Here is a 26,581-nt window from a genome sequence, read left to right as displayed (position 1 = left end):
TAGAAGGGTAGCGCTCATTATGGATCTGTTTCCGAAACTAAACCCATAAACATGATGACTATGGTCAGTACATTCTACATTACGTAATCACATTTCTGTTGGTGATCCTTTGATCTTGTGTTACTCCTATACGACAGAATAATAACAGAAAATGTTGCTGGGAATATCATTCAAAGACGTGCTTGTGTTCCTCTTTGATTAGTCCAGTACATACACTTCCAATATTTGCATGCAATTTTGCGTGATGATCGAAAATGCTAGAAAGACGGTTCCAGTTCAGAAATATTTTCTCTTGAAAGACCAGTATTATTGTTTTCATCATTTATTATAAATGACGGTTTAAATCCACTCCCCGTTTATAGACACTTTTAAAGGCCATCAACTCTTGGTATGGTAGCTTGATGTGGATTATACTGGACGTTTAATGTTAAACAAAGGATTTACATATCAACAAAAAAGGTAACTATTCCACCCTATGATAACATTCCTCTTTTCAGAGCGTAATCTCTTCAATCTCAAGGGGGAGGTGTAACAAAACAAACGAAAATATTCAGGTGGAATATACCTGAAATGCATTTAATATATATCTTAAAAGAGAAGTCCACGATTCTAAAGTGTTTCAGCAGTAGTTGTTATCCAACTCATATCTAACATAAGGTGCAGACAATTTAAAACTCCTTGAAGACATTGTAATTACCATAACGAGAGAAGCCTATCTGACAAACCAAAAATCAGAATATTACAGCCCCTCTTAATGGAACAGTGATTTCCTATCCAGGGGTCATTAAAAAATCCAAATTGGTCAGACAAACTGACCCTCGAGTGAAGAATCGTAGATTAGTATTAGAGTATTAGGTTATCCAAGAATACCAGACTACAGTGTGTCACAAGAATGTAAAACACAAAAACAACAACAACAACAACAACACAAAAAAAACAACAATACAAAAACAAAAATCAAATCAAAAAACAGTATGGTTGATAATTAACTCGTCCTTACTGGGCACGTCATCCTATTCCAGTAAAGATAATTAAAACCAAACATTGCAGCGATACCAATCCCCATTCTGAAATGTTCGTTTTTTGCAATAATTGCATATTTCGCATAGAAAACTCTAAAACACCCTTAATTGGTGCGAATCCTCATCTCGTGGTCGGAAAAAGAATCTTACTTAATTAGGGGGAAAAACACTATTGTTCCAGTCTTCTTTCGTTTTTCCAGACGTTAGTAGCTGAACCCATCGGGAGAGCTCATTTTCACTCTTAATTATTCATCACTTGACCTAATTCAACGATATATTGTTACATTGTATCAGGCGTTGCTTATATATTGGCCAGCGTCGACCTACTGAAAAATTTAGTTGTTCTGAAAGGTTCAAATGACTGAAGCTTTCGTGTTGTTGTGCTTCTCTAGATACAAAATACATAGTATGTCATCAGCTTAAGCATATTAACAGTTTTTACTATTTATATTACCACAGACAAAGGAGGATTTCTTTATTCTTTTTTCATGATTACATTTAGGTCAAATAAGGTTCACTGGTGCCTACAATACAGTAACAAACCAGCTACACACTACATGAGGATAACTGGAAATAGACTATATTAGCGTCAAGCAGAGGTTGTTTTTACAGGAGTACAAGGGAAATATAATATCCAAGTCTAATAAGGTTTACCTGGGTTCGGATAAATAAGGCTTATTTTGCAAATGTTGTTGCAAAGGTGAAGTCAATGTCAGCACCGAACAATTTCGTTTACTGAAGCCAAAACAAACGGGATTGACTGGGGAAAAGACAGATGCGGGAACTCGACAACGGACAAGTGAGTTTGTTGGAGAACAAGCTAAGAAGGCTGCATGGAGCCAAGACAAATGAGGTTGTCTGGAGTCAAGACATATGAGGGTAATTCGAGAACAGTAAAATAATGTAACCTGGAACACAAATAAGATTGTTTGAAAAGGAAGTACGGATTCCTGGAGAGCTAACAAATAAGCGTAACTGGAAAACAGACAAATAAGGCCAAGTGCAGAATAGGCAAATAGGTTTAACTGGATAATAGACAAATGAGGTTAACTCGAGAACAGAGAATTAAACTTAACTCGAGAACAGACAAATCAGGTTAACTGGTTAACCGAAAATTGAGGTTAACTGGAAAACAGACAAATAAGGTTAACTGATTGACCGAAAAATGAAGTTAATTGCAAAACAGACAAATGAGGTAAGAGGAGAACCGACAATTGAAGTTAACTGGATAACAGACAAATGAAGAAAAACTTCAAATTGTACTTGGCATAACTGTCTTGTATAAATTCGAGTCACAGTATCGTTTTCCTTCCACATAAATGCTATCGACATCTCTCTCATACAACATTAATTTCAAATATGTCGTGTACAAAATGGGATACTATTCGTAGCCAAGAAACCGATTCACACGTCTGCTATTACGATTTTATTACCTAATAAAAGACATGCTCGTTTAAACAAAAGTGTCATACATAAAATAAAAAATAGAGATTCCACGCAGCGAACGCTGATTCGACAGAGAATCCAATTTACAGATTTGCATAAATATGACCCTCTGCGAGAGAAGCGAGATACAGTGAACTCCTTCTCATCAGCAACCGAATATTCCGACGAATTATTTGATGATAATTTTGGTTTGACAGAGCGTCGGAATAGACAGGTTATGTAATGATGTAATAAACAATATTATAAAATTTACTTACATAAAAAGCAGAATTATGAGTTACACATTCTGATGAAGCCATTGCAAACAGCTGTGGAAAACAGAACGATATAATTGGTTTCCTATTTTCTTGCTGAAGGATAATTTTGATTATTTTCACGTTTTACCTTTAATCATAACACCCCTACCTCATATACATTATAATACAGTACGGCTTCTATAGCAGCATAATTTACTAACCCCATTATTATGGAAACGCCGAACATGTGGACGTTTTAGACCAACGCTATCTGAAAATTTCATAAACTGTTATTTTACTCAGATCATATCCATGGTTACATAATTGACTCTCGGATGGTAACAATGATTTTGATTATATCTAATTTCAAAAACACATTTCAAATCTATATTTTTGTTTAAAGTTTGCCCTCAATTAATCCATTTTGAGTTGGAATTATGGTCTCGTAGTTATGACATTACTGTTGTTTTTAATGAAAATATATTTATCAAATTAATATGAAATCCATCACGTTTAATGTAACGAAAAGGTATTACATGGCATAGAACGCAACATCTATGTACTACCATGGGGCATGTTGATGATTTAGATAAGGAATATTTCAGAATATAGACCCCTGATCAATTTATGAAGAATGCTCGCCTTACAATTTAAAGTTTACCAGTGAAGCGCAGTGACGTGTTTTTACGACTATCACATGAGAAATCGCATGTTCGTAATGTATATGAGGTACTTTCTGCATTAATAATAACTTCAAAAGACGAGCAATTAAAAGAATATTTAAAAGAATACTTTTCTTAAACTTCTTTAAGCATATTTCGTTTATATCTGTACCTATAACAATCTAAAAGTAGATGTAATAGAACCAGGAAGCAAAGATCTTTTCTTCTTCTTGTACTATCAGCATTGTGAAAGATGTTCAGCATTACTTGTGATTAGGCAAGCCATTTTCAAAGTCTGTTCAAGAGGAATGGCAGAATGGATGTTCAGAACACCGATTGTATGTTGTAATGCATATTATATAAACTTCTTGTAAAAGTATATGTGTTGGGTTGAATATAAATTAAGGTGGTGGTTTTGTTTGCTTTTCTATTTGATCCTCAGTGAAAGGTAATTGACAACATATGCCAAGGCAGATACCAATTACAAAATGTGTGTCTAGAAGCATTCTGTGGTTTTTATAGCTGTGAGATAGGTGTATGTTGGGATAGGTCTAGCCTGTATAACAATTTTTCTTCAATCACATTACGCATGACTATAGACTTACACTGTTACGCGATGGTTTCCGTATACTAACACCACGTCCTTATTTACTGAAAACACAGACACTATTGACAAACATAATTGAGTTTTGGTTCGATGATGCATTTCTAGCTTTAGAATTCAAAAAGATGAAAAAATGTTAAGTGTCTTTCCTGACTAAGGGAGATCCGAATAAGGATGGCAGCTAGCTCTTAACTGTCCAAATGCGTGGTATACTGCTAAGTTGGCAATATTCGCGGAAGATATATATTCGCGGCCATTGAATATAGCGCGAAAATGAATACCCGACGAATATTTATATATGCAAAACGTATCGATTTTTTTACTGCAGGATGTTTACAAGGCGTGGTTGCGCGAAATCTAGTAACCGTGAATTAGGTCTAACTGGAACAACCGCAAAATTTAACAATTATACAGTAACCCACAATTTTAGGGTAGAATCTTTGATAATGGATAGAAAGCATATAAGCTCCTTTGCTTTAGTAAATGTTCAGGACTATAACCAAACGGTAGGAACTACCAAGTGAGGAAAATGGGAGGGAAATATATTTTTTAGTTTTCAGTTGAGGGAGCATAAAGATACCAAACCCATCACAATGAATACGTTAGATTTAACAAAAAGGAGCAAAGGAAAGTGTCAAATGCTGAAAAGTGTTTTAGAGCGAACAAGGGTACCAGAGTCATGGAACGATGCGAGTAAGCATGGGATACAATTCGGAGGCGGCATGTCAAAATACAAACTGTGGTGGCGGCCATACACGTGTAGTGAAGAAATAAAGAAAAATGTATCAAAGAATACAATCATCAGCGTAATAAAGGAAGCATCACGATGATCTTGAAGGAAAGGTAGAGTGAGTGAATGTACAGATGCGATGAAAATAAAAGGGTAGTGAACAAAAACATAAAGGTGGTACATGTATTTGGAAGGAGTGGGTGTAATAAATAACTTGAGAATTAAGGGGAAGACAGCTTACATGTTTCTTTATGAAGGGAAATGTTGACAGACGGACATGATGGAAGTGCGGGTTTGGTTTTCACTTCAAGTGAGTTAAAATATCCTCGATGTCTTACATAAATTCTATACCCAACGCCATCATGTACTTGTATTAGGAAAATGTTGACAGCAGGAGATAATGAAAGTGCGGGTTTGGTTTTCACTTAAAGTGAGTTAAAATAGGCTCGCCATCTTACAAAAATTCTACATCCAATACCATCATGTTCACTACCAGCAAATATAGGACAACAAACACCTGTTACACACTGTTTATACATATACATGTATACCTTTATAGATGAAACAGCTGATTAACATCCTGGTTTAGTATTCCATAAATACTCACACCAAGTGCAGTAATTGTATTCAAATAAAAACAGTATCGTTTTACATTGAATCACTGATTGTCTCCCTCGCTCTCCACAAAACAATATATAGACATATCATATTGACATATACCTTCCTTTTTTAGACTTCGCGTTAAATTTGAATAAATAAATTATCAGATTTGCAACGTTTGTGGGCGAGACGATGTGGGTGAACACCTTGCAGGTAATATAACAATTGATTCAATATCTTTAAAATCAGCTGTATCGAATTACACGCATAACAATTGCAGAATGCACGTAACAGTTCTTATTGACGTAATTTTCCTCTTTTGATAATACGAGCTTCTTCCTTGGTCAGATTAAAGATGAATTAAATTCAGCACAAAGAGAGATGTACATCATTGATATTAAACATCGTACACTACAATGTTAGATTGCAATCCAGTAATCAATGTATGATGAAATGTTGAAGGACACATTTGCATTTCATAAATTAGATTAGCTGTGGTTACATCATGGCGATTGTATATTGAAGTATAAGTCCAAAATGCCGGTTTTTTTTTTACCGTTATCACTAATATTATCAAGCATTAAGACTACATCACTGTTGCCTAGAGATAATCCTATTGTCCTTTGGGATTATCTGCGGTTCAAATACAATTGAAAATTCACGTTAGTGAAAATGAGCTACGGACGGCTATAGGCAGTTCACTGATATTTTTTTTTTTTTTTTTTTAATTTTTTTTTTTAAGTACATTCTTATCTATGTTTTTCTATCGAAAACGTACACAATACATCTTCAATACAAACTATGTCATAACATTAAGATATCATTATAACAAAGTCGTGCGTTTCTGACACAATAGTTTATCTATGACCAGTATAAGCAGCCCTATAAAACTGCGTTAGGTAGACTTACCGAGCCAGCTACGGTCCAGGTAGATAGCAACAAAGGATGGGGGGATAGTGAAGTAATCCACAAAGGAGAAGAGCTCCAACCAAAACCATAGCTTGTCATTGGCTGCCACAAACTAGAATAAATAAAGAATGACGTATTTCAACATAATGTAAATTCAAATTAACTGCTTTATCTTATATGTGAACTCTTAAATACCAAACATCAAACCTGACGTTTCCCTAACAATACTTCACTTTGTTTAAACTTTCACTTGATGTTAATTAAAAAAGCAATTTGTTGTAACCAGGTCTTGTTGCTTAAAACTTATCTTCAATTGATTTTTTTGTAATTTCAAGTTATACTACCTTCTGTGTGTATGTGACTACTGTTAAAGTACATATTTTAGCGGTAATCTTAAATCAGTAATTTTAAGCTTTCCGCTTACACTATGAGTGTCAATTGCATTTTGTTTTCTGTGAAAAGCATTATGGTAGCGCCATGACCCTAATCTGTTTTATTCTGATATAAAGTAAAGTATGTACGTTTATAGTTCCCCCATACATAGACATACATGTATAAGTATTCCATGGACATAGCAATATACATGTTAGTATCCCATGTAAATGTAATATAAGTATTATATGGACAGTAAATGTAATATAAGTATACTATGAGAACAAATTTCAGAAAATAACTCATTGTTGATTTGTAAGAAAATAATAAATCAAAATATATAGATACATGAAGTATAGCCATCAGCAATAAAGCATGGATTCTACTAAAAGAAAGAAGAACACACAACACGAGCGCACCACAGACAACCGACACCTTTATCCTTCCATATTAAGAATATGGAATATGTTATTCATCTTGATAGTCCAAGGTGAAAAGGTCAATATTCATAATTAATACTATATATTAATCAATTAAGTTCACTATACGTTTTATAGTGTTTATATAGAAAGAGAATTGTCCGTTATTGATAATCAAGGTCTGACCTTACCAGTGAGATTGATAAAGTCCCTGACTTTGACCTCAACATAGACTTACCAATATTCACATGCTAGTATCATGTTGATTCGATAATGCACATACCACTGTTTTAAGGATAGGTTTGTTTATATATATTATCCTAATTGATACGTATAAGTGTATTGCAAATATTAATCTTCTTAGCTTTAATGCTTTTGTAAACAACTGAGGTTTCACATACAGTTAAATTACCCTGATCATTGACCCCAAGCATGATTAAATCTTTAATTCCATCATACCAATTGTTGGCTTTGATAACAATAATGATACCATGCAAGGTAAATGTTGATTACAGACACATGTTAAGATTAGGATAACAATGATAATTTGTATATACACTAAATACCTACCCTTATAAAGAAATAAATAAGGAAAAATACGTTGAAGGCGAGATCAACTTGCTGTCGAGGACTTTTAGCCCAAGGTTCGCATGTTTCCACTTCTTGTCTGAAAAATAAAATGAGATATGAAATATCACTCGAAACCTGTTCGCTCATCAAAGGTGAAACGCATGATTTAAGACATTTCCAAATAATACAAGACTTGCAAAAAAAGAAGAAAAAAAAGAAGAAAACAAGAACAAAGAAACAACAGCTGGAACCCTTTACCAGAAACTGTAGTTAAAGCCCCATATTTAATCCGTTTCAATAACCGTCTGGACAAATCTTGGAGTAACGTTACAACATAAACACTAATATATCTTGAATATTATATGGACAACGATCTGAGCATAGAGGCAATTATGCCTGCGTTCAGAATATACTAAGTTTAACAACAACAAAAAACTCGGTTTTTCAAAACATGTAAGACTTTCTTCTAGAATTACATTTATGATGCAGTGAAAGGTTTCGAATTCAGATTAAACATTATTTCATTTTCGACATATCAGTAACATAACAAGTACATGTTTTAATATAGATTTCTTCATCTTGTTTCTCGGTGAAATTGAAATCAATGAAATCCTACTAGGCAACTAGGCTACATAATTCATACCGACTGGTCAAATGACCTCTTTAGACTAGACTGTATTTGATCATGATATTCAACACCTATCCAACATCAATTATACACCAATCCGTTCTATAGATTGCCTGCTAGTCAACTCTTTGCTACAGTACCTGATGGCAGATTGGGAAACATTTGTCCTAGAACACGACCAGTATAGCATATTAACACACAAACCGGTGATTTATATATCGTGAAGTAGGTCAGTTTCAGCTGACTTCACTAAGATCAATGTTCTGTATTAGAAATGTTTTCGTCGTATTTAGTTAATATGGATTCGTCATTACCTAATTCAACTCCGTCTGAACATCATAAAAGTGCTACCAAATTTGGAAGGGAAGGGTGGGGAGATTTTACCGATTCAAACCCTACAGCAGCAACGTTTATCAGCCATCAGGTGGTATTTAATTCAATTCGCAAACTCATTTTCCATTTGTGACCTGTGGCCATTGTACAAAATAGGTCAAGAGAAATGTTAGTGCGTCTTGTGACCATGAAATATGATTCTTGTGACCTTGAAAGATAATCAAGATATCTGATATCTAAAAGGGTGGTAGGGTGGCACAGTGGCAGCACACTTGCATCTCGCCTAAGCGGCTGGGGTTCCATTCCCCGATCGGAAATGAAAAGGTATGGGGTCGCCTGCCAAGACCAATATTTTCTCCGGAGGACCCCTCGCGCGCTGCCGTTCGGGTCAAAGTTTACATCTCCAATAGTATGAGGAAACATAACAGCCATAAGATAACAGAAGAAGTAGGCTGAATGATTCAATAACGTTGGCCTTTGTGACAGTGAATATAGGTAAAGCTATTTCCTCTCGAAAAACTTGATGCAAGGCTTCATCCGAAGAATCTGACACCCAAACTCGTTAGCATGTGCTTGAATGCAAGTTTAGGTAAGATCAATTAGCAAACTACTTTGGCATCAACCAAGGTACCTACACGTGTATGTTCCATTTCAACACCGCGAATTGTGTACGTCTTGTTAATTGTTTAAGTAATTTTACAAATTTGATCCCTGTAACCTCGACCAAGGGTATCAAGGTAGTTTACTTTCGCAAACGCTATCGTGTAACATCCGAGGATTTTCGGTCCAGGAGAGCTCAGATCGATTTCATGACAACAGTACACCAAAGGAATGACTCTAAAATAGTCTGTTATTGGCATTTATAAAAGGTATGTGGCTTAAAGGCAAATTATCCTCTTAAAAATCTATCCATCAGTGCATGGAACATCTATCTAATTTCACACAAGAAGATCAAAGAGTTAAGCCAATGTACACAAATGTTATCAAATTTTCTGCTTATTCAGCATGATACACAATATTGCAAGCATCATATCATAAAATATATTTACATATTTAAGCAATTGTTACAGAATGACATTATCGATAATTCATAACTCATTAAACGAGCTGACTGTCACTCTGATGAATGTGTCAAGGATCAATTAAAAACCCATTACAAAATAGTTAGATCTCTTGCAAGCAACACAAAGTATGAAATATATTTGATGATCTTCATTTATTACGGCTACACCAGACGTTATTGTCATTATATAGGTATGCAATATTGCCTTAATACAATGCATTCTCTAAACCAGCTGGTGCAGGAATGTGCCGAACTATTTGAAAATCGCTATGTATGTTCATTACGAGTATAGTTTAATGGGATTGTACAGAGGACAAAAAAAGTGCATACCATTTTCAGATATCTATTTAATTACAGATACAGTATATGATGTATACCGTAAATGTATTGATTTTGGAGCGCTGAAATTTTAGTGCAAAATAAAATTAAAACAAACTTGCGCCACGGTGAATTAGCGCACTGACTGTATTGGTCATAGAAAACAATGAAGAGTTATTATTATAAGCATAATCATAATCTAGCAGAATTGTTCCAGCGCGAAACACGCTAAAATAAGGTCACCGCAAAAATGTGTACGTTTACAGTAAAATGCTGCACCACACACCTGCTTTGACATTTTTGGACTCGTTAGTCATGCTAGGTGTCAGGACTGTGGAAATCCTGAAGAGAGTGTGTCGAATTAAAAAAAAAATGGGTGTGAGCTTAAGTTTTCAAATAAAGAAGGGGAGGCATATTAATCCTAATCTTTTAATCGGTTTCCTATCTTTTTTCCTCTTCAAAATTGAATAATTATGTGTAAATTATCTACCAGTTACTCTATACTTAAAATCAGAAACATGAAATGCAGGGTAACGGTACATTTCGGGGATATTAGTTCCATCAGCAGGGCTCACCACCCAGCAATATCAGGGTGATGTTTTTATATTCCTCCCGATATTTTCCCACCTCACTCGTAAGAGACTGATGTCGAAATGACATGTGGAAATGATAAGTCATTACCGATAGTACACAGACGTGAAAGCATCACACATCATTTGTACTGAGAACCCAGAGCGCCAAAAGAGTCCGAAATCACAAAGAATGTACTCGCCTAACACATACCGTACTGGGTCGGGACCCAACCAAATTACCAACACCTGTCAACAACAATCGGGGCATGTAGATCTCGACACGTGTGACGGTCTTTTTTGTAATGTATGTAAAGCCAATATGTACCTATCTGACAGTATTGATATCAACATTTCGCGTGCCAAGCCCTCGGTTACCACGGTGTACTACATTTGTATCAACCCTATCTGTGTTAAGCTGTAACGTATTACATCACAAGGGGATATAAGACTATCAAGGTTTGTATGTTAATCTACATGCTGGTGTTATCACCATGCACAAAAACGTAATCGTCAAAGAACATGTAAAATTGGAAAGTGTCACAACTTCTTTCGGTATTATTTGGACGAGAGCTTGACACGTCATTCTTGATATCAATGTAGTGTACGGAAAGACACACAAGCTCTTGAACTTAACAGTGGTCGCCATGTTTTGCTGAAGATAAGGATGGAACATTATTTCATAACGGAAAAAAAAATAAAAAATGTTAAAAGAAACTTATTTATGCTGCTTTATCATAAAACACATGTTTATATCAGACACTTGTATTGAAAGCTGATCTTGTGTATTTATTGATGGGCAGGAATTACAAAAGACACAAAAGCAGTTAGTACCATTGAAAACAACTTAAAGTTAAATACAGTAGAACGAATTATGTTTATGGCCTTAAGTGTTGATATCAACGAGGCGACCGAAAAAAACGCTGGTTGAGAAGGTGAAAAGTCCCTTTATTCAATAAGTTGAAATGAATTCTATATCTTAAGGGGTTTTTGTTATTATTGTTATTTAGATAATTATTCGTTTTTAGATATGTTCAAAGTCTGTCTATACATTCAGAAGGTTTGGTTTGGTTTGGTTTATTTTGTTTAACGTCCTATTAACAGCTAGGGTCATTTAAGGACGTCCTTCCGTGCGTGCGACATGCATGCGTGTGGGGAGTGCGTATGTGTGCCTTGGGAGGCTGCGGTATGTTCGTGTTAAGTCTCCTTGTGATATTCCGGAACTTTTGTCGATTTATAGTGCTACCTCACTGAAGCATACTGCCGACGACACCAAGCAGGACACCGCACCCGGTTACATTATACTTACAACGGGTGAACCAGTCGTCCCACTCCAAATATGCTGAGCGCTAAGCAGGGGTAGCAACTACCATTTTTAAAGACTGCCGTATGTCTCGGCTAGGAGACAGAACCCAAAGCCTTCCTCACAGCGGCGAAAGCTCAACTAAAGGCCAAAAGTGAGGCATTGTCAAAGGAGACATTAGGAAGAAAAAAGTTGCTCAGAAAGAAGAGAACAGATAAGATCCCAAATTTAGCCGCCTCCTACGATCTTGCAATGGGGGCAGCAGGTACCATTCTTACGCCCTAACTGCAGGGCAGACATTCAGAAGAAGAAAACTAAGGAATTACTAATCCACAATGGTATGTTCACCTAAAAGAAATTTTAATCATCAAATACGTAAAATATCAGATAGTGTCCAGGTGGTCGGGTTGCTCAGTGGAAACACACTTGCTTTTCACCTAGGCGGCTGGGGTTCGATTCCCTGACCGGACGTGAAAAGGTATGGGGTTACCTGCCCGACCACGTGGGTTTTCCCCGGGTACTCCTCGCGCGCTTCCATCCGGGCCAACAAGCGTGATTAATATAAGTTAACATAACTTGTTTCGCAATTGTTGTAAAATAAATAAAGTTTACATTCAGTGCCTATGCAGCATGGCTATCAAAAATACATCCGTGCAAAGAATAAATTTACAAGGACTCCATTTTAGTATTCGTGTCAAGCAAAACATAAATAGTCCTGTCAGAGACACATGGACACATGGTACTGGTATGGGCAATGCATATTCAAGTGTAGCATATCAGAAATAACCATCGAGTTATCCTACCATTATAACGATAAAAAATATTGTTTTCCAACGCACTTTATGATTAAAATCAATTGTGGTTATTCAAATACATCCTCACAGAGATCTTGATTTATGGAGACCAGACAAGACAATAAATCAGATGACAAGCTGTGGTGAGCTTTCTGGTAAATAAAAATGGTCCAAATTAGCTTTATTCACTCTGTACCCTGGATAATAATGCAATCACAGTACGTGTATGTTACTGTGACTGTCCGTAGATCAATATCACTTACATACATGTATGTATGTTGTTAAAATCGACCCGACTTTTTCTAATCAATATTGCTAGTGCTCTGTTTAAATTGTCAGTCAATAGGAGCGAATGAAGGACGCCTGTGTTGCGTTGGAAACGTTATATATACATTTACAGGCCAGCTGTGACACTGGCCCTTCATTACGGTTTTTACCCTACGGTTACATACCAGGATGAATAATACTGACAATGTATTACAAATCAGACTCGAGCTTCATAGCGTTAGGTCACGAGATGTGCATTATAATGTGCTGAACGAAAAAATCCGGATTTAACCGCCATGTTTATAAACTATTGTTTTCAAAATTTTGATACGGTAGGAACGTTTTCGTAAATATTGAAAAGAAAATTCCTGAAATGGTGAAATTATAAATTATCTCAGCAACAAATTTTATTGTAAATAATGAATCTGGTAAAATATCCCATCGCTTGATAATGAAGCTTAAAATTCCTGTCAAAGGTAAAAGCGTAGGCATAGTGACCCTATTCTTGATAATTAAATAATGGAAGGCTGCTATAGACAAATTTCACTGACAGTACATACTATATAAACTAAATAAGAATGATAAAGTAGGTTTATTTCTTGCAAAAGGAAACTTAAGACCGCCATTGATAATTTTAAGATTGATCATTGAAATTATCAAAAAATTTCATGAAGTGGAGAAATAGATTTCCGATGGCATTTTTCAAATAAAACTGATGAAAATTACGTAATCTGAGTGTCATCCATGGCAATGAACAATGTATTACATACTATGTAGCAATAAAACATACAATTGTATCAGACTAAAACCAAAATCATTAACCTGTGTTAAGCGATCACCTGTCTTTCGTGACCGTTTTGGCTGGTTCCCTTGGAAAGTCACATAAGACAGGTTTGACTATAGCGAATAAAACATACAACTGTATACGAACTTCCTTATTTAAATGTGTCGTTAGTCTTATATACTTTGATATGGTACCTCATGTCATCTTTCAGTACTGTCACAATATTCATAAAGTATGGACATAATGGGAATGTATGGCCGGTGAAATAACACGCGACCTTCACACAGATAATTGATATATTCTTGTACGACAAAATGAAGACTAATTAGTAACTCCTCCTAGTTTATCAATCAATTAATTACAAGGAACAATGTTTTATTTATCAAAAAGAACCGAGGGGTGACAAAAGTATATTCTTATTTTCAGTAACTCAGTAGCTATTCTGAAACACTAGTATGCTTTTGTGAAACAGTCCTCTGCGATCATGAGTAAACAACAGAAGTAAAAACAGTAATGTATAGGAGTTGGCAGAAAGTGTACCAACGCTACAAAACGTCACGGTGTTGATAACAAAAGGTAACATTATAAAATGAATGCTTTATCACTAGGGCCATTGTTGTGTCCACAAAGCCACTCATGTGAAACAATTGATTCCTAGCTAGGGCAATAACATTTGTCTAGTCGACGTACACAGCAGATCAGACAACTGATAGTCACTGTAGAATTCCATACGGGTGAAGTGAAATAATGTTTTCACAGAGCAGTGTTTGACAAGTAATATTTATAATTATGCCATTCCAATGCATTTTAATGTATATAAAACTGATATCATTTTTTTGCTTGGTGGATTTTGATTACGTTAAACAAAAATAGAGTGATGGAACCGACAATGCCTACAAACTTAACACTAAAGCATTTTAGCCTAACGTGGCGATCCATGATAAGTTCTTCTTTTCTTTTTAACATCCTAGACTTTTAATCAAATTTGGTACTAGGTATCAATATATTCTTTTTCGGAAAATAGACTTTAGAAAAGAATTACGGACATTAATAGATACTAAATTCCTTTTATAATTCCGGCGAATAATGTCTTTGATCAGTCTTAGAAGAACAAATTAGGTGCATCGTGAAGGTTTTTGGGCATTTTTCTGTATTTATTGCATCTATATCGATATATATGTTAAAATGTTTTTATCATCTCATGTTTCGTTTATAATACCAATTTAGATCCGTATAAAAAGCCAAGTAAGCCAATGTCCAACACAATGTTAAGTATGATTTATTTTTAACTACATTAATCACAAATATAAGTGAAAAAAATATTCTTTTATAATGAAATCTGTCCGAAACGTTGCATCTTCTACGATTATATTTCATTGGGAAGAGAAGTGTTCATAGGTATAATGATACAGATGTTGAACAAGTGCTTAAGTTATTGCGATTTTTAATTTGGATAAACATATTATCAAATGCCTTGGAAACATGATCGATCAGTGTATATATTCCTCAATAATACAATAGAACAACATATCTTTTGTTCTCTGAAGCGTTCTAAATCCAAGTAGGTTCCAAATGACTAACATCACGCACAACATAGCAACGTCACATAAGAAATTTATGTCACTTGTCATCGATGAGTCGTTCAGAAATTTATCACCGGATTCTTCCGAACGTGTCAGTGCTTCTATTCGCCAGTCATATAAAACGTAAGAGCGCTTAAATATATATATATAAATATACTTATGTATGTATACCTACCCGATTCGTGTCAGTCTGATGTTGTGGATATGTGTCATTAATTATTAACTATATTTTGTGCAATTTAAACAAAACAAGCTTGTGCACCAGGACATCCCGGATGTCACGTGGTACTTTGGACTAGTTTTTACCTGTAGAGAAACTCAGTCCTTTCAAAGTAGCAATGATCCCTAATTTACATCTCTTTACCAGAATGGACAATTGGTTACATATGCTGTCCATTAGATTTGGTTTCTGTTTATAAGATCGGCTAGGAGTGTACTTAAAATGATCTGTAAATAACTACACGAAATGCATATTTTAGCTGTCATTCTTTTCAAAGAGCAATAACGTTGTTTATTCATTTTCCCCATATTTAACTCCATGTTATAGAAGTCAGTATCAGCGGTAATTACAATATACATTTTCTTTCGAAACATCATGACTTGGTAATGAGATACTTTGAAGACTGCATAAGTATTTCTTTTCATCACAAATCTTTGTGGTGGCAGGCCTATGAGGTGCATGTAACCTACGTGTTCAACCCTAGTCTGAACACGCTAGCTCTTACTCTCGGAATGTTCAATCGTCTCCTTGCCAAGGGCGATGCATATTGCTGCATATTTAATTAAGTTCTGATTAGCCTGTCGGGCGTCAGGTGGCTGAAGTAATTGTTTACCACTGACAATCTAAATGCACTTTAACGCTTGATAACGTTTGCTGACAAATTATCAGGGAAACGTGGCGCTGCGAGTAACTCAAACCCGAAGATGTAAATGAACTTATAGTTCTAGTTTACTCATGAATGATTATAACTAGACATAAAATGTCAAGATTTTTTTTTTTTTTTTTTGCAAGTAGTAATTAGATCATGCGTTCGTCTAGTTCATCGACGACGCCAACCATGTAAACCTATGCTAAATCCAAATTATATAACGTCATCAAATTGGGGGTGGATGCTTTTTACAAAGATAGCAGAGTACAATTGCCATTGAAAACTTGTTTTGAAAAGGGTATGGTTTTCCGACAAGGTACGCTTGAGGAGAAGAACAATTGAATTGCATTTGACAATAACGTCAACGACTGAAAGGTGTGATTTGTCAATTGACAATTTATCTATAGATAAGGCTTGTAAGGCTCCATTAGACAGCGTAGCAAGGGATGAAAGGTTCAATTATCCTTGATGACGTTGTCAATGAAGGGTAAGATTATTCTTAAATATACCATACATGTATCGATTATTGACCTTGACAATACATAAAAGTCTTAAATTGTTGTTGTCAAGGATCCTGCCAATGACCAAAGTGGAACAAACACGACACATACAGAAGCTAATTTCTAGGTTGGTTAGTTACAAAAGGGCTATATATTAACACACAGTAAAAAGTAGAAAGTATTTCACGTTTTACTGAACACGGGTCAGGTCGATTAAGTTAGACCAGACGGAAGCTATTATGCTGATTTTGCCAGATTGTTATCGTATTTGTTAATGCAAACGTAGACAGATATATTTTTATCAAAGAGATCTCTCAAAGAGATAGTATCTTAGATTTTAATAGTAATATTAGGACAGCCACTGAACAAAGGGTCTACAGTTCATAGGTGAGAGAGCAGAAAATACTGTCGGCTATTATATCTCAAGAAATATACTATTTAAATATTTCCAAATACAATGTAATAAATGTATGGAAATTATCCTAAATTAACCATATTGGTATGGAAGGTGAAGGGGAATGTGGTTTAAGAAAGGATGGATTGTTATCAGCAAGGGATGTGTATCAATCGTCAAACAATCTCGAGATATTTATCAATAAATAAGTAGCCGACCGTGTTGTGAAACGTATTCCTCAGGTTAGAAAAGATAGATACATAAAAGGTTATCTACCACAACCAACAAAGTTATCGCCAATTACTTTTCTTTAAAAGCTTAAGTTAGAGGAAAATAACAGAACTGTTATCGAAATGTCACTAGCAGTAATTTTTTTGGTTGTATTAACATTTTTTATAAGCAGCAGACTCTATTTAAGCATTATACGGCATTCCGTCTCGGGTTTCTGGTATCATAGAGATATGAACGCCATCTGTACCACAGGATAATTCGTACCCATTTCGGTCCATAGACGTGTGGCCCAGAACAGGGCTTACTTTGACTATAGTGAAACTGCAGTCCACATGTAAACATACTCTTATAAACCGGGCCTGTTTACTAGGAAACAGGTTTAATTCAGATATGTCCCATCAAAATATAAATTCCTTGTTGAAAAAAATTTTCTCCGCCAGTGAACATAAACAAAGAAGTCACGTGATCCTGTCGACGGCCGAACTAAAGTACGGCAAGGATAAGACGTCAAATCCGGAAAATAGAAATTCCGGGACAAAACTATAATGAACAAAAAACAGATAGTATAATTGTATATACGTCAAGTCTGAGTAAGCCCATATAACCCCGACATTCAACTACATGTAAATTGATTCTAATAAATCAGAAACCATGTGCAAACTAGACCTTCATCTTAACGACTGCATGAATGAATGAATTAATTTAGTATAAAAGACATTAATCGAAACGAAAACGCTTCGTTGTATATTTAAACTATCTTGTTACACATTTTAGAAATGAAGGCGGTATGCAATAGTGATGATATTTTGATATGGTCTTTTTCTTGCTTTCTTGTTTGTTTACTAAACAAAACTCCTAAACAACGTCTACAGCAACAGCTACAAATATAGCGATCTGTTTTATCAGCCTGGTGCCAAACAAAGTCATGTTTTCATTTATTTTTCATTACATAATACATGTATATTACATATGCATTGTAAATGCCGTAACTGTGTTATGCAATAACAAAAACTAAGATTTAAAAAATATGCTTATTCAGAGTTTCAAATTATAATTTGTCAAAAAAAAAAAATTTTTTTCACATAGTGACGAATTATATTACTGTTTCACTAAATGATAAAATGCTATTAGAGAAACAAAAGGGCTTTTTAACTAAAATAATTAAACATTCATTATTCTAAATAAATTCTAATTAGATGAAAGCTTAAGTAGATATGGTGTTACTTTTCCCCTGTTCAAAATTATAAATGTACATTGAGTTTATATCTTCCTGTCTTATTGTCATAAGCTTGAATCAATGGCAGACTGAGTGAAATTTGAATTATTTTCAAAAACAAGCACTCGCTCTCGAGATTTTATCTAGAGCCAATCTGTCTCAAATTTAAACATGAACGGAACAACATAAGAAGGGAGAGGGGAAAGTTTATCAAAGGCATTCAATGTTTTCATCCATCATTATTAACGACATAAATTTTACATTTAGGATGTACAGGGTCATAAAATTTGAACTTTAACAGTTTTTTTTTTTTTAGTTTTTTTTATGAAAATCACCATAACAGTTACTCAAAATAACTAATTAGATTGAATACACATAGATAAAGAAGTTCACAATAGTACTGCACTTTAACTGTACATATCTAAAAGTAACAGATCAACATTTCTCATAAATTACACACTTAACATCATGTTAGATAGAAATATCGCCAATAGCTATCTTTAAGGCTTGATTTTATAGCCGAACTTCTAGTGACTAGATTCAAATTAGCAGACGACTTTCACCTATCGGAAAGTGAAAGGTGGTATCTAAATGGTGTGGTCTCTTCATAGACCTTCTTCAAAATCTAAAGGTAAAGCTCTCGACATACAGAGGAGCATAGTATGTTGAACGTTGTTATCTCGAATTTATGTAACTCGAAAAATCCTGATAGTCAGGCTTCATTATCTCGAACTATTATAACTGGAAAACCCGGATGAACTGGAAGTAAAAATTTCACTCAGTCAGTATAACTTGTACAAAATATACATGGTTACCTCCAATACTAGGGATATCTCGAAGATTTTTCATGGCCCGACTTCGAGATAACAAGGTTTGACTGTTTACGATATCGAGAGAAATCCTTTGATTTCGAAGGGTAGAGAAATTACATTCACGTAAGAGAAAAAAGACGGTTGCCAATTATTGGCGGTCTTTTGAACATCTATATTTTTTTTATCTATGCAGGTCCTCTCAAAGTAAAAATTATACTGAGAGAAACATTTCAGCTAACAAGACAATTTTACTTACTCGGACGCATCGATGAAGTAGATGATCAGGGATGCTATGCTTAGCATGAACACCAGTCCAACCTACAAAAGAAAACAAAAAAGATTTATTACCAGAAAACAGATGATGTAATTTTACCTTGAATAATGATTAACAAAAACGTATTTTCCCAGGAGAGTTTATTTCAGCAGCTTGTGAATCTGGTGGAGAAAAAAATCTGTCTAAGTGAAACAGAGTGTTGTCTGAATCAGTATATTTAATCAATACTGCGAAGCACTTAGATCCAAGACCGCAGGCTAAATTGATGATATGCCTTAACTGAAATTGCTTTTGTTTCTATTTGAAGTTCTTAAAAAAAATATCCAATATCTAAAAATAGGAAAATGATTAAATTATAGGGGTGAATGCACCTTCATTGGTGTATTTTAACATGTTTTCAGCTCAAGTTTTATTTTCCTTCCGTCACTTCTAGTTTGTCCTAGAATGACGAAACAAATGTGTGATGTCCCTAGAATCACCGACGAGTCTTAGAAGTACGAAACAGCTGTATGATGACCATACAATCACTGACGAGTTATGGAAGGACAAATCAGATATGGGATGTCCCTAGCGTCAGTGACGAGTCTTGGAAGGACGAAACATGTGTGGTTCCCTAGCATCACTGACGAGTTATGGAAGGACGAAACATATGTGTGATGTCCCTAAAATCTTTGCTGTCTTACAAGGACGAAACAGATGTATGATGTCCCTAACATCACTGATGAGATACTATTCTAATTTTAATAAAAATATAATAAATGAGATTTTGAAATACTTTTTTTGTTTTTCATAATTTTAAATTGAATATCAAATATACATAAGGACAGAAATAGGTGGGTGTTATAAAGTGAGGTTCAACAGTGTTATCACTTATAAGGAAAATATATTCCAACGTGATTAGCATAGTAGCCCATAATATTAATTGAAAAGTGCAGGAATTTAACTTCAAAAGAGAGTACGATTTCTGAGGCGATGTGAGTCATCTGAGCTGTATATATTTCCTTTTACATAGGCACATTATGCACTGGATTTGATTTAAAGCATGTGCATTGTAGTGAAATCAAAATTCTTTGCCAATTTCAGTGACTTGAATAGAAGATATCCGCAAATTAAGACGATCATAGAATAATGATGTCATCCGTTGACATGTATTTGACATTGAACATTGAATTAGTCATGCCGTGAATTATAATATCTTAATCTCTAAAAGCCACAGAGCGAGAGTTGAGAACCAATATAGAATAAACACATGACATCGACAGTAAATCAAATTAAAAAATCGATAAAATGAAGGTCAAAGGTCAACCTGATATAGATTTGTATGGAAAACCCTTGAAAAAGTACAAGGAGAATAGGACCAGGTGTTTCTGGGGAGTGAGCGTATACTGCTTCATTGACACCAGCCGCCATACAAATCTAGGTCAAATCGGAGTCAAACCGGCACCAAAATTCTTATAGCATCGTCTGATGTTAAAAAGACGAGCCAAAATATCCACGTCATAGGGAGAAGTCTCGGTGATCTTACAAGCCAGACTACCTTCCCTGAAACAGGTCCCCCGGCCAGGGTAAGTTGGTTGTGTTCTCAGAATGCCCCGAAATATCAACAAAAGAAAGCGGTATTGTGTCCTTGTCATTCGGCATAGCCGTCTAATTTTCTTTTGGCCCCGGATATGACGCGACAGGTGGCGTTCTGGTCAAGATGAAGTATGTGATTGGTCAATGTAGCGGTCAATGCAAAATGCAGCTATACAGTTAAAAACGAAACAAAGTTAAAGGGATCTCACGGTAAACCAATATTTATTTTGTATTTTGTATCATATTATTGGGTATATCTTTTAAAAAAAATAACCTTCTGAACAATGACCATTCGAATTTGATGATGTATGTACATAAAAACATCATTATCAATTATTAAAATGTTATCACTCTGAATATGCAAATTTTGTGACAATTACGATAAACGCATGCGCACAACAAACTAAAACACATGGAAACAAAAATGGCTTCCAATGTAAATCGACTGGGATTGAAAACGATAACAGCTTCCGCAATGAAGAGAATAATAGGAAAATGGGTCAAACACAATCCTAGAATTAAACTGGGGAAGCAGTACAATAGATTGTAACAGTTCAAACATGAAAACAACAGTAATACGGACGCCGCTCGTATTAATCTGCTTGATTGTTTGATAGTAGGTCATGATAATCTCGGTAATATTTACACAAACTCGGTATTTACACATAAATATGTGTGCCGTAATATATACAGAACGTGTTATTTAACATTTAAACCACTGTGTATAATATCGTTATCCAACTAACCCAGATGGAATATAGATATCGCCTTGTAAACTATCGTGTTTTTTGTGTTGCCACGATTTCAAAACAGTCACGTAATGATCTAAAAATAATTTCCGCGCTAAATTTAGAGGGGGATTCCCAACTAAATCGAGTGGTCAAGCTGGACATAGGAATTGACTGTGAACATTGGAACAGCACAGAAACATAACTGGAAAGGAACAAAACGCGTACTTTCAGTGAAAATTGCAACGTTTTTACAGTGATGCCCCTTTTAAATTGAATGCAAGTGCATCTATTCAAATGACACATTTGCAGTCTTATTATCACCAAAATGATTCAAACTGATATAATTTTGTTATCCGTGCTGAAACTGCGCATTTATTAATTACATCGTAGTTCGTTAATTTATTTCACCAGTAGTTTTACATTATAACCACCAGCATTAAAACTATGCCGTTTATCTTTTTTTAAAGATATTTCTTGTTTTTGAGTTATTTTTGGTCGTACATGATTATTGCATTTTGATATCATAAAAAGAATAATATGGAACCTCGGGTGAAGATCCTGGTCGCGAGGTTCAACGCTCCCTGCCTTTGTCGGTTTGTGTTTCTCGGAAAGCCGAAAAACAAACCAGTCTGTGTTGTGATGGTTGTGTCCTTGAGCAAGACACTTTACCCTAATTGATGTGGATGGTATGTGATGGGCCTCTCGTATGGTGTACAGTGAGGTACATATGTAATTACCAGCTACTACAAGGAGAACCCGCCACAAATGACCCTTGCTGTTCACGGGGCGATAACTCCAGCAAACAAATCTTTTTTTCTTTCTTTTTTTTTAATTTAGGATTTAGTTACGTATCTCTTTGACTTTTAATTTTTAAACGTATTTTTGTTTTGTTTTTTAGTCTTCTGTTTTATTATCATTATTTGTTCATTTTAATTCTCTCTTGTTGAGTTTATTTTATATTATGTATGCTTGGCCACGAAAGCATTAATTACGTTTTTTTTCATTGGCTATACATCCCATCGGCATCAGCTTGGAGTTTTTAATTTTTAAGGACAAAATTTGCATCGTAACCCTTCTTCAAAAATAGTTCATTGGAAAAAAAATAAAAACAAAAAAGTAGATAAAGATAACAAGGAAATATGTATATATATAAATATCAAACATTTTAATCTGCGATTGTTCGTTCCCATTATACCCCTGTTTTCAGCTTACACTTACCATTCCATTAATTAACATATACGTGACACTTGTATTGTATAACATTATGATCCTATGGGTAGTCTCATAATTCAACAGATGATGCCAGAATAGGGTAGAACTGTACACGTGGGGGTGTCGTGTTACCGTGACCAGGTTATGGCATTTTAATTAGATGACCCCAGACTGACCCAGTCACCCATCGTCATATGATGTCGATGTCTTGCATGGCAAAAACATCAGACTGGCTCAAGTTCGAGATATCTTATGGTAACATTTGGCAAATGACTCACGCGCTGGTATTAATGCATGTGAAAATGTCCTTTCATATTTCAAAATGGCAAAAACAAAATTGATTTTTGATATTTGTATTATATTTCAGCCTGTCGACAGAATGATGGGGTCATTTAGGACAACGAAAATAAAAGAAAACACTTATACGCAGTTAGCGTTTAATATAATTTTCAGAAAAAAATTATGAAAATGAAAAAAAAAGCTTACGGCATTAAATTTAGTGAAGTTCAAGTCGTAAATCTGGTGTGTTTGTTGTTGTTGTTTGTTAGTTGATTTTTTAATAATGATGAATCATCTGATGTCTAAATGTCACAAGCTGGGCAGGATTCGTAGTGTGAGCTACATGTGATAAACGATATGCATTCTACCTGTCTTTCTACCTGTCTTTTATGTTGAGACGACAGCTATATCTACTATAACACAAACAAAAAAGTAGACAAGGAAGGCGATTCCATAAACGGATAGCTTGGCTATAACTGGGGTTTGTTCGTTTGAAAATGTATACGGAGATCTTGTCACCGAAAAAATATTTTGCAAAGAAAAATATCATTAAATTTCACCTTGCAGGCACATATTTCATAGTATGCATGCGTTTGCATATCAAATGCGGTGTGACTTTATTGTACAAAATTACGTGCTGAGACATTTTTTGTTTTCAAATGACGTCATAGTTTGTTTTTTAAATCGCCTCTTGCATATACAATGTAATGAAATGTATACCTATAAATAGCAATTCATTTTTATTTTAATTAGCATAAACAGCACACATTTTAAAACCAAATAGAACTTAACTGATATTCATATAAAAGCTTTAAATTTACATTTTACAACTTTCATTTTTTTCATTTTTATTATTATCATTTATTTTCGTGTTGATAACCCATGTGTGGTCTGTTTTATAACGCCATTTCGGCTTAGTTGAATATATAACCCGTGTCGTGTTGAAAAGCTACTTTAAATGTATAGAGTAATAAAGCAACATTATGGAGATTTTCAAAGCTGTAAGCACCCATGAGATTCAGTAGGGCTAACACAGTTTGAAACCATACGGAGGATATTTCTGATGCTCAATGACAAAGAGTATTTGAGAGAAGCAGGTTATGAAGGCTTATATGAGGAAGATGCATGGTACTGAAATGGGCATCTCATTGTGACTATTTTGTCGGTTTGTGTTTCACGGAAAGCTGAGAAACGGGCCGGTCTGTGCTGCCGCAGGTGTGTCTTAGGGCAAGACACTTTATCCTAATTGCTCAGGGCGGCATGTGACGGGCCCTCCGTATGTTGTTCGGTGAGCTACTACAAGGAGATCCCACCTCAAAATTACCCTGAATGTTCACGCGGCGAAAAATCTAACAAACAGAATCCTATGTAGCAGGTCTGATAAATATACCTCGTGGTATTGTCACGATCTCAGTTCTCATATTGAGAGCTTGACATTTCTTGGATCGACATATCACGATGAAGCAGAAGACGCTTACCCTGCCGTGATGCCTGGTCGTAATATTTATTCAATAGTTCTAGTGTTAATATTATGTTTGTTAATATTTTTGTCCTCATTTTATCGATTTTGAACTTGAGCTAAGATTTTGTTTCTAAGTCGTTATTTTTAATCGTTGTTTAAATTAACACATTTTGGAGTCCGTTTTACATTGTATGGTTCCTAATACCAAATTGTATACGCAATTTGACCAAAAACAAAAGTATGGCAGCCCGCTCACTCCCATTTACCCATCATTCGATCCTTAAAGCCTAGACCCCGTTCTCATTGGACCCTGGCTGTTACGAGGATGTTTAAAACGTAAAACAAAAGAAATTTAAGGACAAGACACTTGTTCTGTTTCATAAAACATGTTTCAAACAAAATAAACACTGACAAACCTTCGAAAGCTTATACTATATATACTGTTGACACGTGATTACATATAAATATTATACTACGGCTACGTCTAAGTAATGTTTAACACACATAAAACCGGTAATATAAATAATTCATATTTACATAATATTGAGACTTTAGATGAACTTACGACAGGCGTTTCACGACAAACGTAAAACTATTTTTTAAAGAAATATGAATAAGGTGTCGTTTAAGTGTGTTGTAATATAAGACGGTTTCCTGATCCAAAACACATAAAAACATTTGCCAAATACGTGCAACATATCACTGCCAATATCAGGAGAGGAGAACTTAAATTATGACAAAAGTAACGTCAGAAGCTTGTAGTGAAGTTAATCGGATTATGTTGAACACCTCAGGATGTGTAGTTTTTGAAAATAAACACGTGTCAAATTGTGCTAGGGACATAGCAGTGTTGTTAAGTTTCCCGGGCTTGAAGCTATCTAGGAGTAGCAATGTCGTGGAATTCTCCGGTGACAACAAGCAATGAATTACGGCAGTTACGTATCCAACATGACTGAAGTCCTGTACAAATTCATGATGTTATTACGATGTGCACGAATGTAGAATAATGGTTAATCTAGTCATTGACGCCTTGGTGTCCAACACGTGCAAGTTGTTAATTATCAATAAAAATCATTAAATCATATCCGCCGGAGAATGACATTATATTCCCTATATAATACGTATCTATATTACAGATCAGTGATTGTTTGAGCTATGCTTTCCTTGACACATAAAATGGTTCGCGTGACGATGGCATTGTTTGTGTATGTTTTCCATCCTCACACCGGCGGTACACACTGTAGTAGTTAATTAAGGCCAAAAGTAAAGCATTGGAAGGTCCACTTTAAAGGTGCCATCATTCTTAATGGAAGAAATTTAATGAAGCAGCAAGGGGCTGTAATTGGTATGATTTTCACCTTAAAAACGTGCATGGGGCTTATAATGCTTAAAGGGAGATTGTCAAAACGAAATCATTTGTAAAAGATGGATTACTATTGCGCAGGACGGTACTTTGTTAACCTACAGTTTCTTTAATATCTCCTTAAAGTGAAGGTTTGTTTGTTTGTTTGTTTGTTTGTTTGTTTGTTTGTTTGTACAATATAAGTATGGTTTATCGCACCGTGAACAGCCAGGGTCATTTTGAGGCGGGTTCTCATTGTAGTAGTTGGTGACTACCTCACAGAACAACAAAAGAGGAGGCCGGTCGCATGCCATTCAGAGCAATTAGGGTAAAGTATACAATATCTTCCCAAACCACAACTATGACAGCACATACCAGCCCGTTTCTGAGCTTTCCGAGAATCACAAACCGACACGGGTAGGGAGCTTCGAACCACGCACCTCGGGACTTCACCTTAGGGTTACGTGGCCGG

The 26,581-nt window shown here is 35.2% G+C and overlaps 1 protein-coding gene across 1 annotated transcript in view; it reads right to left on the bottom strand.

Annotated features, from left to right (window-relative positions):
• Positions 1–26,581, bottom strand: part of LOC117337232 (calcium-activated potassium channel subunit alpha-1-like) — a 101,357-nt gene that overhangs the window by 61,913 nt on the left and 12,863 nt on the right. Inside the window, exons 2-4 of the mRNA XM_033898109.1 lie at positions 19,491–19,552; positions 7,571–7,667; positions 6,210–6,321 (exon numbers count right to left, since the gene is read on the bottom strand). Of these exons, the coding sequence (XP_033754000.1) occupies positions 6,210–6,321; positions 7,571–7,667; positions 19,491–19,552 (271 nt within the window). The remainder of the gene's footprint in view (positions 1–6,209; positions 6,322–7,570; positions 7,668–19,490; positions 19,553–26,581) is intronic.

The sequence above is a fragment of the Pecten maximus genome, chromosome 1 (genome assembly GCF_902652985.1).
Source record: "Pecten maximus chromosome 1, xPecMax1.1, whole genome shotgun sequence".
Lineage (NCBI taxonomy): Eukaryota > Metazoa > Mollusca > Bivalvia > Pectinida > Pectinidae > Pecten > Pecten maximus.
The sequence above is the reverse complement of the archived record's forward strand: the minus strand, read 5'-3'. Positions and strand labels throughout refer to the sequence as shown.